The sequence below is a fragment of the Brassica napus genome, chromosome A2, assembly GCF_020379485.1.
Source record: "Brassica napus cultivar Da-Ae chromosome A2, Da-Ae, whole genome shotgun sequence".
Taxonomy (NCBI): Eukaryota; Viridiplantae; Streptophyta; class Magnoliopsida; order Brassicales; family Brassicaceae; genus Brassica; species Brassica napus.
The window spans coordinates 16,057,352-16,070,503 of record NC_063435.1 but is presented as its reverse complement, the minus strand read 5'-3'; the positions used below and the strand labels follow the sequence as shown (position 1 = coordinate 16,070,503).

General features: G+C 28.1%; 1 protein-coding gene across 1 annotated transcript; it reads left to right on the top strand.

The window, feature by feature from the left end:
* The first annotated feature begins 8,900 nt into the window (after positions 1–8,900).
* LOC106436654 (F-box protein At4g00893-like) lies at positions 8,901–11,469 on the top strand. Its single transcript, XM_013877611.3, has 2 exons — positions 8,901–9,799; positions 10,212–11,469. Exons 1-2 carry the CDS (start codon positions 9,558–9,560, stop codon positions 11,317–11,319), a joined length of 1,350 nt encoding a protein of 449 aa, XP_013733065.2. The 5' UTR covers positions 8,901–9,557; the 3' UTR covers positions 11,320–11,469.
* Positions 11,470–13,152: the final 1,683 nt, after the last annotated feature.

The window sequence follows — 13,152 nt, the reverse complement described above, 5'->3', positions numbered from 1 at the left end:
ACTTCACCTATGAACGACACGTCACCAAAAATCATTAAAATGACTTCTCATTTAATATATAGGGGGACTAGGTGGGCCGCCCGCACGCATGTGCGGGCATTAACATTAATATTAAATTGATAATTACATATTTACAACTATATAATATTTATGTTACATGTATGTGGTTAATATGAAAGACTCGATGTTACATATTGATATGTATACTATTTTCATATGAACAAAGAATACATTAGAACATTTATATTAAAAAATTTAGTGTTTCGTAGAAATAATATGAGTTATGAAAAATACAAATTACCTTAAGTCCATAAAGTAGAGAAACAAGACCTTAAGACTAAGGCTTCGAGTTCTGTCTAGATTAAGGTAAAACCCACACATCATATACTATCATATTTCCCATGTCTTGCGCACCAGATCATCATGAAGAGTGCTCTCGATTTTCTTAGTACCAACATCTTTCCAGTCTATTGAAAGCACTGTCCCATTAGATTCCACCTGTTGATTGTGCAAAACTGTAAAAGAGTCCATCAAAATGCCAAAACATTGTAATCTCCATGAAAGAAGAAAGACTAAATAGGAGTATAGATAGATAGATACTCACAAATAATTTGCTCTAGCACTCCTCATATCCTCATCAGAATTCTAATATCTCTCACGGAAGAACTTGTTCAAAGCAGCGTCTCCTTTAAGCTTATCATCCTTCTATTCTTCTTCACTTCAGCTTCAAGCTTGTCATTCACCAATACTTTCTTGGAAGAACGATAAGCCGGTCTCATTGAAACCTCTGCACCATTTCACAAACAAATAATATAAATTTTAAAATGTTAACAGTCCGTGATTCAGACTTCTCATCAGGTGAAACTAAATAAAAAGAAAAAAGAAAGTAGAAAACATGTTTACGAAATTCGGGTCTTGCAAAACTGCTGGTTGTTTGCCATGTTCAAGAGAGGCCCATGTGATTATCTCTGCTTTAAAAGACTTTTCTCATAATTTTGGTTGATATTACTTCATATCTGCACTTTACTACTGCTATCTGAATACATACCGTAAGAAAAAAAAAAGGTCAATACAATGTGTACAACTCAGAACATGGCATTGTTTGAGTTTAAAAAGACTGCTTGGTACTATCTAATAAAACATATCATTTATATCTGATAAAGCGTATCTTTTAGATACATAACTCTTTGAACTGCTTATAGGTTAAGCATGATTATTCTGTTAGTTCAAAAAGTTAGAGTTCAAAAAGTTTAAAATGACTGCTTGGTACTATCTAATAAAATGTATTCTTTAGATGTCAATTATCGAATTACATCTATAAACCAATTACCTTTCCCAACAATTTCGGTTTGAGATGATACGCTTTCTCTCTTGGAACATCATTCACAATACTCAGATGCAAAATCACTAACATAATTGACACAATTTACATAGAAGTGTTTATCATGGAAGTGTGTTCTGAGAATGCATTATGCTTCAAACTATCACATTTAACATTAATCTTAAAACATCAGAAAATATAATTGAGAAAAAACAAATATTTCACGCATAAATCCAATAAAAAAAATCAGCCATGAAATATAAAAGAGAGATTTGAATTACCTGAGATTTATTATCATTGTAACAGTAGAGATGATTTGCGGTTTCTTTCTCTAAGTTTTGAGTCAGAAAAGAGGTAATTCTAAAAAAATATTTAAAGATGTAAACAATCCCCAAAAGATAACAAATTATATAATTGATAGAACAACGTCAATGAGTTTCAAAGTTTTTAAGAAGCTTTGAGATTACCTTTGGCTCTCAGACGTACCAAAGAGGATCACGCACAATAAATAAATTGCACTTGATTAGCATACACATCTTATATTATATTCTTGATAAGTGATTTAAATTTATATAAAAAAAATTACTTTTTTCGAAAGGGATGATCAATTCATGGATAAACAGAGTCGTCTCTTTTGATTAGTTGAATCACTACTGATGCAAAAAAATAGATAGAGATACAACATAGAGAGCAAGAGAACAAAAATAAACGGAGAAGAAGAATCTCCCATAAAATTACCAGTTATGGTGTTCCCGTCTATGATTTACTTATTGATTATCATACACCTGCGCAAGATCACAAAAGTAGAATTTAAATTAGAACGATAAAAAACATATGAAAACTTAAAAGATAGATGCGTGAAACTAATAGCGGTGGCGTGATATTTATATAGCAAATTAGTTTAAGTTTCTAATTGACCTAGTTTTCAAGAGAAACTATGAGATAAAATATCTTCTAATAAATTTTAATTCAGCTATGAGATAGAATATCTTTAATAAAATTTTAAAGATATTCTGGTTATAATATATACATAATTTTGGTAACTCAAATCTTGTTATACATATATTTAAATATTAAATGCATGATATTAGGAAAGAAGATATCTTGTCAGTTGATTGCAACTGGTTTTTGATAAAACAAATCCCACTATAATGATTTAAATAATAGATAATAAGAAAAGAATAAGGAATTTTAACGTTAAAACCCTTCAACTAAGTTTGTTTTGGGTAAAAACCCCAAAACTAAGTATTTAACGAAAAACCCCAAAAACTAACTTTATTTAATGAATTAAACTCTAACAGGTCATAATTACCATTACTACCAGTAAATCTTTAGTTTAGGGGTTTCTATACTAAGTAAACATAATTGAAGAATTTTACTATTAAAAATGAAAAAATGAAAATATTATAATAGGAGGATAAATTTTCAAAATACATTTTATAAATTAATGTATAAGCTTCTATAAATGACTTAAAACCTCTTATAATAATTTATTACATCTGATAAGCCAATATATATAATTTTATAAATAATTTATAAAGCATGCATTGAATTATTAGATATTAATAGTTATTACGATACTTTATATACAAATATAATCATTTCTATACGAATATAAAATCATTATATCAATCCAAATAAATATTTTTGTTAATTATTTTATGTAATTTATAAATATATATAAAATTTGATCGCATTGTTACTTTTTCATAGTTTCAACAATTAGTTACCATAAATAATTATTTCTAATATTATGTAGATTATTTGGAAAGTGGTAATTGAATTATCCTTTTCTTTTAGATATAATTATAATAAATAAAATTAAAAGTCATCGGTCAATCAAATTATAACAAAGAGTTCATTTATTATCAACACGTAATAAAAAATCACTTATGTGATTTCTCAATCAATATATAGTAGAATTTATATTTTTATATATAATTTATAACATTATATAAATAATTTAAAATTCTGATAAATTTATTCTGTAACAATGATAAATAATTTAAAAATCATATTAAGAAACATGTTTAGATTTTGAAATATTTAAAATAGTTATTATATAATTATATTCGAATACAATTCATCAAGTAGAGTATAAAACTATTATAATTATCTTATATAAAAATTCGTTCATAATATTTTATAGTTTATAAATATTAAAAGTAATAAATAAAACATTATTAATCTTTCTATAATTTCGAGAAATAGTTGCCGCAAGTTGTTATTTGTAATATTATTTAGATTATATGGCAAGTGATGTTAAATATTTTTAGACTTACCTTAAATTTTTAGATCTAATTTAAATAAATAAAAATTAAAAACAATCGACTAATCAAATTATAACAATTTTTTTTGAAACTTTGCCTATGAACGACATGTCACCAGACCTCATTAAAGTGACTTCTCTTTTAATATATAGAGGGATTATAAATTCAGTAAACCACAAAACCGATAAACCGTACCTTGATTATATTATAAAATGTCAAAATAACAAATTAGATATATCATAAAATCGGCAAAACAAAATATGATCAATCGTTGGGTTATAAATTTACATGATTATTTATCATTCGTTTGGCTATAGGTTTACATGATTATTGGTTTAGGATCAATCATTTGGTTATAGATTTACATGATTATTGGTTTACGTATGGTCATAAATTTACATGAGAATTGGTTATGAATAATATAAGATAGGTGATGGTTCTACATAATTATTTTGATTCTGTACCGGATGGTTTAGTAAAGATAGTAGGATTTATTTGGTTAAGCTTCAGTGTTGGTTTCGAATTATATAAGGTAGGTGATGGTTTAACATAATTTATTTGAGTCTGAGCATATAAAGTGGTTTAAGAAACGTGAGTAACGATTTTATTGGTTTAGGAAATTAATGTGATAGCAAAATGTAAAATTACTGTATTTCAATGAGTGGCATAGATTGGTAATTATTGTGGAAAACTTATGGTTAAGTACAAAATGTACTTATGTTTTAATAGATTAGTAGATTTAAACTCGGTCTACCCTAGACTAGACAGCTATAAGTTTTGTATTTGTTCCCGAATTTTATTGCAAGTTGATCAAATGGGAGATAAGCGTGGTTCGGTTTTTCTTCTAATGTTTGGTTGATTGTTTTTTAGTAAGGCTTTGATTAGTAACATGAGTTAAGTTTGATTTAGACTGAGTTATATATGGGTGTAAATCAAAAATATTACCAATTTTACATTATTTTTATTTTTATTCTAAGTTTGAGTCATCATGTGTTACAATTATATTACTTTTTTTTTGTCAACGTGTTACAATTATTACAATTTTGAGTTATTCATTTTTTTAAATTGCTAACTCAAAAATTAACTAAACAACAAGGAAAATCTCATGTTGTAAGTTTGAGTTAGCATTTAGTAGTTTTTATTTTTAAACAAAATAATTTTTATAGTGTTACACGTAAAAGAGTGAAGCAATCTATTATATTATATTTAACTTACTTTACGTACATCACTAAAGTATAATATAAATAATAATTTAACTAGAATATAAGTCTTGGTAGAAAAATACTATAAGATATATCATTTACATTAAAATGATAGGAATACATTATTCTTTGTACCAATCCCTTATATATTAATTGAGAAACATTTGAAAAGATATAACCTCAATTTTGTATTAATTAAAAGAGGCCTCAATGCATAGGTGGCACTCAATTAGGTAGTCAATTACATTCAATTGAAAAATAAGTAGGTCCACATTCGATTTTTATATGTTGTTAGATACATAAGTTGGTTAAACTATATGATATAATGATATGATATGCTATTTGCTTTCCATAAATAAAACCTACGAAATTACCATAAATGACTAATATATATATATGACAATTAATGATTTTAATAATAAAGATTTGATAACAATTTATATCTCCTCCATCATTTTTTTGTTTAATTTTATATTATTAAAATATATTAAACAATCAAATTAGCTATAAAAGTAAAATTTAGATTTTTTAGTATATGTTATATTTTGAATTTTTAAAAACAACAATAAATGACTAACACTATTAAAATTATTATGTTAAAAATTAATGATCAATGGTTTAACATTTTTATTATAAGAAGATACACATGATTTTAAAACCATATGAGTAAAAAATATCATTTAATAATAAAATAAATATATATATATATATATATAGATTAAACACTATATACCATAAGATTACATAAATATTTTAATATTAAAACTTTCAATGAATTTGGAAGAACATTGGTAAATTATAAACTTATTAAAGATTTCAGATTGAAAATTTTGTTATCGATGATATAAATATTTTGTTATAAAACGATAAAAATGATCATAGAACCGTATGATTATAAATTATTATTTAATAAATAACTATATAAAATATACTATTCTTAGAAAAATAGGTTGGTCTATCTTAACTTATATTACACTTTTTATTAAATTAACTATCGAATTGATAAATAACTTACCAAAAATGTTTTGCACTTTCCTTAAATAAAAGCTACGAAATTACCTAATATGATTAACGTATATGTGAAAATTAATTATTATGAATAATAAATAATTGATAACAATTTTGTAACTTAGTTCTTTTTTAATTTTATATTATTAAAAGATATTAAAAAATCACATTAAATATATAATAAAAATATTTATATTTTTTCTTATATGTTATATTTTGAATTTTTCAAAACGTCTATAAATTATTAGAAATTTGAAGATCCCCACTCTGAAAATTTTATGATCAATAGATTATTTTTTGTCATAATAAGTTACAAATGATCATAAAATTGTATTAATATGAACTTTTATTTAATATTATAAGAAGATACACATGATTTTAAAACCATATGAGTAAAAAATATCATTTAATAATAAAACATATATATATATATATAAATTAAACTATATACCATAAGATTACATAAATATTTTAATATTAAAACTTTCAATGAATTTTCAAAAACATTTATAAATTATAAACTTATTAAAGATTTCACATTGAAAATTTTGTTATCGATGATTTAAATATTCAGTTATAAAACGATATGAATGATCATAGAACTGTATGATTATAAATTCTCATTTAATAAATGACTATATAAAATATACTATTCTTATAAAAATAGGTTGATTCATCTTAACTTACATTATATTTTTATTAAACTAACTATCAAATTGATAAATAATCTACCAAAATTGTTTTTGCATTTTCCTTAATTAGAAGCTACGAAATTATCTAATATGATTAACGTATATATGAAAATTAATTATTATGAATAATAAATATTTGATAACAATTTTGGTATCTTAGTTCTTTTTTTTTATATTATTGAAAGATATTAAAAAATCACATTAAATATATAATAAAAACATTTATATTTTTTCTTATATGTTGTATTTTGAATTTTTCAAAACGTCTATATATTATTAGAAATTTGAAGATTCACACTCTGAAAATTTTGTGATCAATAGATTATTTTTTTTGTTATAATAAGTTAAAAATGATCATAAAATATAACGCATATGAATTTTTATTTAATAAATATTCAAACTAAATAATATATATATAAATACTAATGATTTAAAGCAACAAGATTGGCTGATCAATTTAGTCGTCGAGTTGAAATCTTTCAAAAGTATGTGAAAAACTAAAGTCAAAGTAAATATGGATTTAGAATAGTATAACCGAAATACTGAAAAAACCGAACCGAACCGAAACCAACCCGATATCCGGATTGAACACCCCTAATCCAAATGAAGCCAAACTATTGTTTCATTCTCCAAAATATAATAAAAATAATAACTTAATCCCGCGCAAGGCGCGGATCTTATCCTAGTTCTATATAATATTTTTGCTTAAGGTGATAAGTTATTGAAAATATGATTTAGAATAAACATTATTTCATAGTTTTATTTTGTAGTTGAAATTTTAGGTTTTAATAGTCATTGTAATTTTTATATTATTGAACTTAAAATAAATAATATCAACAATAATTATAAGAGAAATTCCCTAAGATAGTTTTTTAGTTTATTTCACAAAAATAGCCCTAAAGGAGGAAAATGACCACATAAAATTTATTAAAAATGGTAAATATATATTTATACCCTAAGGTTAACTAATCTAAAATTAGGATTTAGAGTTAAGAGGTGTGGTTATGAGGATACAGTTCCAAAATTTCAAAAATAAAAAAAAAATAAAAAATTTCAAAATAAAAAAAGACTATTTTGATTATTTTCTTCTTTGAAAGCTATTTTTGTGACATAAACTTAAAAAATTTATTTGAGAAAATTTCCATAATTATAAATTATGAAAATAAGACATAACGTAGATTAATTCTTCGAATTTATAATTTTCATTCATGTTAATAAATTAATAAATACAATAATTTCTTAAATATTTTAACTAATATTTGATTCTAATAAATATAATTTTTATTTTTATAAATATATAACAACTTATAAATCAAAAATATGACCAATCAATTATTTTGATAATATAGTAACTCGTATTTCTACTGAAAAATACCGCACAAATCTACTATTTTTACCACAAAATTTTTACTGCGAATTACATCAAATTATTAATCAATACTAATACTAAGTCTCACCAAGACTGATGGTAACCCAAGTTTTTTTTATGACAACATATTGTTTCATATATGTTTCAAAAATAATAATACAAGATTTGAGTGCAATGCATCGGGGGATATATCAAAATGGATACAATCTTGATGAAACAAAATTTAACTTATTAAAATGAATTTTTGCTAGCAGATGAGCAACATTATAATCTGTTTCTTGTGGATGTGACCAATGGACATCGTAATAATTTATTTTTCCAAAAAGAAATATCATGAAAACATTGTCGTCCATACTATAATTTCTTGTTGTGCCATTCAAATTGTAGATTAATAATCTACAGTCGCTTTCGAAAATCAAATGTGTATATCCCATACTCCAAACAAGTAGAATTGCCATCCTTATTAGAAACATAGCATGATCCTGTTGGAACTAAATCTTTGATTTTAGCGAGTTATCATCTAGTATAGGATATTTAACTTTTTAAGACGACATAGTACATGAACAACTAAAATTATCGTCTATCATCAATGTAACATCTTAATATATTCCAAACCCGAGTTAAATCAACCCGAACATCCAGAAATCTTTTACATTTGAAATTTTTTTTGATTATTTATATTATCTATTATAAATTAAAATTTCATTAATTTTTTTATAAAATAACTTTACAAATCGAGTTCCACTTGCAACAATGAAAGAAAAGAAGAAACAAAAATTTTGAGGGACGAAGAAGAGTGGGCTGTGGGCACATGTGGAAAAAAAGAAGAACATGAAATCATATGAAAAAAAGATGATAGGTAATGAACTATTTGATTTTCTGGGTTAAAAATAATTAATTATTAATTGTTTTGTGATGTGGAAGATGAAGTGAAAAAAAAATTTAACGAAAAGAAGGATAAGTTTGGGAAGAAGAAGTGGGAGGGATAGTAAAAATTATTGGGTGGGGGGGGGGGGGGGGGGGGGGGGGGGGGTTGACATTTGGAATTATTCTCCAAAAATGAAGAGAAGAAATTATGGATCAAGTTAAAGGCCAATAAGAAAATGAAAGGAGGAAGAAAAGACGAGTTGGACCAAGAATATGAGAAAAAATATTTTGTCAAGTAGAGCCTAACAAAAAGAAAAGAAAGAAAAGTATGGGACAAAGACGAAGCTGCACATGCTGCACGAGTCAAAAAAAAACTATAAGAAATGGTTCATAACAGGAGCTGTTAAGCAAATAAAAACTCACATGAACAAGATTATATGGTGATGGTATGAAGGTAAAGAAAACACTGCACATGATGCACAACTGAAAAAAGGGAACCATAAGATGTTTCAATTTAGGTTTAATATTAAGTTTCCAAATAATTTTGAAGATATTTTCTAACCATAATATAAACTTAATTTTGAATCACAATATAAACATAATTTGGTTTGGTTTATGTTATGTTATTTCTTCTTAACATCAAAATGTCATTTTATTAATCAAAGAACGGTTGGTCTGAGAAGAGGTGGTTTAGTTAATGTTAAAGTTTATTTTTAGTCATTTTTATAATTTATAAAGAAATAATAAAATTTGAATAAAAATAATAAATGATGGGACCTAGTGTTGACACTTTGCGTTCGTATTTCGCCCGTTACAAGGGCGCATTCAATGTTTTGCCAAGTCAGCCGAACCGGACTTAACAATTTAGCCGATGGCTCCTTTGGTTTGGTCGCACCAATTAGGGTTTTTGAAGTAATATATAAGGGCTACGAGTGGACTTGGCCATTCTTCTGGATGCTACATTTTGTGCTTGCTGTTATTTTCTTAATATATGGCTCGTGCTACAAATATTCAACTCCTTCGTCTCTCTCGTCTATCACTATGGCTGGCCGGAAAGGGACGATTTACTCGTGAGTTTCCATCTTCTTCATACTCTGATCATGAAACATTTCTTGGGTTCCTTTCAAGTATCTTTGAAGTTCTGAGATGCTATACGTTTCTTAAGCTATGCACACACTGGGGGGAATCTTAACCTAAAGATAATTAGGACATCCATAAGATTTTATAGAACCTTTTGTGATATTTCATTTCTGTGTAATTTTGTGAAAATTATCAGGTTTATAGGACCTGAAATGTTATAGAGATTCCTGACATTATATTGTTAAAACACAGTTTAACTCTGATCTGTGAACCCTTTACACATCACAGCTTTCAATTCGAGCTAACTTTGGTTTGCATAGATTTTTGTACTTGTATGTCTTATTCTTTACTCATAAAGAAACATAAAGTTAACTGTTGTCTTGATCAAAACCTCTTCCATAGGCCAACCGTAGATGTCAAAGGAAATGGGTTTCTTGAGCGCAAGAAAGGGAGCAAAGAAGCAGCAAATCCAAGTTTTGCTGACCTTCCATTATGCCTACTGGAAGTAATAATATCTCAACTTGACTTAAAAGATAACATACGTGCCTCCGCTACCTGCAAAACATGGCGCGAAGCCGGTCTATATGTCCGGTTAGTAGACAAGCCTCCCTGGCTAATGTACTTACCGAAACGTGGCAACTCGTTTGAAATGTACGACCCATTGCAAAAGAAGATGTACACACTGAATCTACCTGAGCTATCTAAATCCACAGTGTGTTACTCAAGAGACGGATGGTTACTTATGCGCAAAACCGCTTCACACCAAATATTTTTCTTCAATCCGTTTACCCGTAAGCTCATAAACTTACCAAAGCTTGAGTTATCATACGATGCAATTGCTTTCTCTTGCGCACCTACATCAGGTACTTGTGTTGTGCTAGCGTTTAAGAATGTTGAGTATGGTACAGTCACTACGAGCACTTGCCATCCCGAAGCAACCGAGTGGGTTACTGAAGGTTTAGTTTGTTATATTCGTTATAGAAGTGATTCACTTAAGCACAGCAATATTGTCTATGCAAACCGTCGCTTCTATTGCCTAGACGATAAAGGACGCTTATATTACTTTGAACCGTCTTCTCGAGAATGGTCTTTTAGTTACACGTATTCACCGCCGTGTCCTTATATCTCTTCTAGATATGAGCGAAAGAAGAAAAGAGTTTTCTTGGCGGTGCGTAAAGGAGTGTTCTTTACAATATATACATGCGGAGGTGAGAAACCTATGGTGTATAAACTGGATGAATCTTCGGACTGGGAGGAGATCAATAGTACTACGCTTGATGGCTTGACAATTTTCACGAGTCTTTATTCTTATGAGATGAGAGTTAATCTCCCATGGATGAGGCATAGTGTTTACTTCCCGAAGGTTCGTTTAAGCAACAAGTGTTGTGTATCGTATTCGTTTAATGAAGAGAGGTACTTCCCGCGTAAGCAGTGGCAGGAACAGGAGGACTTATGTCCTGTTGAGAATCTTTGGATAAGGCCACCTAAGAAAGCTATAGAGTACATGTGAAGCTAGCGCAATGGTGAGTGTCAGATCATTTCATTTATCTTAAGACGTTTCTCTCTTCTTTTTTATTGCTTTGGACCAGCTGAGATACTTGCTTTATTTATTATGTTTATCTACTTTTTTTAATCTAATTATAAAGATTTGATTTTTTTATTCTCTGAGTGATAAACTTGTGGTAATGGTGAACATATCCGTTTCTGTCCCTACCATTGATGGTAGACATAGAACCAGTGATAGTTCTGGAGTTTGGAAGTGATTTGAGCATGTTGCTTTTCTTGAATTTCCAAGGTGACGTCATGACCAATATTTATTAACACTTAAAGACAGTTTTCAAGTTTTTATTACACAATAGAGTAGTTTGTGCTACTAAGGTAGTTTTTGGTGGCTAATTACAACACTAACCCTAACTATAAGGAAACCTAGTTGTTGATTTAGTTACCTTCTACAATTTTTTTCTGTGTTTGAATTTCAAAAAATTAAATGAATCAGATCTACTTTTTTTAAACCGTAACAATTAAATTTATTTTGATTTATAGGCAAATATGTTATACGTAGGTGACGGAGCATCTGAAAAAAAGTGACAGACCTCCAATCGCGAGTTCCATTCCGCCGTGGTCGTCGTGCTTGGGAGCAGAACTGTGGCGGCTAGAATCGCCATGGTTTCAGTCGCGGAGCACCGGAGACTTCGGAGAGAAACATGATGGAGAAGCCGGAGAGCTCCATTGTCCGTAACCTCAAACCATTGTCCGTAAGCCGGAGAAAAATTCTGGCAGAGTTCTACCGTAATCTGCTTCAAGGTCAAGTCGTCTCCTTCTCGTCGTGGTCTTCATGCTCGGGATGTGGCCGCCAGAATCGTCATGGCTTCAGTTGCAGATAAAAAAAAAGCTTGATAGGAGCAACAATGGTTAACTTTTGATTATTTGCAACTATGGTGCTCCCATTCTTTCTTATTCTCCAATTTATCTCAAAATTTTAATCAGTTCAAGTTTCTTCATGAATTTGCCCAGAAACTTTAAAATGTGCAATATAGACCATGGTTATGCAATTATGTATGCAAATACAATTTTCTATTAACAATTAAATGCTACTTAAATAATTTAATCTGATTAATTATGATGCAATAGTAAAATCTAAGCGTTCATTGTGTACATACGTACATCAAATTCAAAGTGTACATGTGTACACTATATATGTTCTTTTAGATATAAACAAACTGCACCACAATTGCGTGCAAACAAGCGTGTACATGTGTACACATGTATAGCTAAAATGTAATGTACACACAACATTTGTGTACAAGCGAGTTTCAATATACATATGACATGTACGAGCGACATGTACACACGACATTTGTGTATAACTCAAATGTAATGTACCCATGACATGTACGAGTGAGTTTCAATGTTGCTCAATGATGGTTTAATTAGGTGTACACATGTATAGCTTAAATGTAATATACTGACGACATTGATATTATTTAGTTATGAGAATAATACTTGAAAGATACTCAGTGTGTCAAATATTGTCGATGTGTACAAATATATTTTATTGTTCACATGTACAATATAATATGAAAAATTACATGTACATCGATTCATTTGTACACTGCTAAAAATATGATATGTAATAATTTTGATGATTTTGAGTATGGTTGCTAAACATATGCATTTCAATGACTTTGGTTTCAGTTAAATTTCAAAAATGCCCGACCCTGCGTGTACATGGGAAGAATGAAAAAACCACATGTACATTGTGTTAACATTATCGTGAGTTCACGAAGTCGCAGATGCTTAGTTATTTAGATAGAAAACCTGCAAGAAGTAAATATGTGTACGC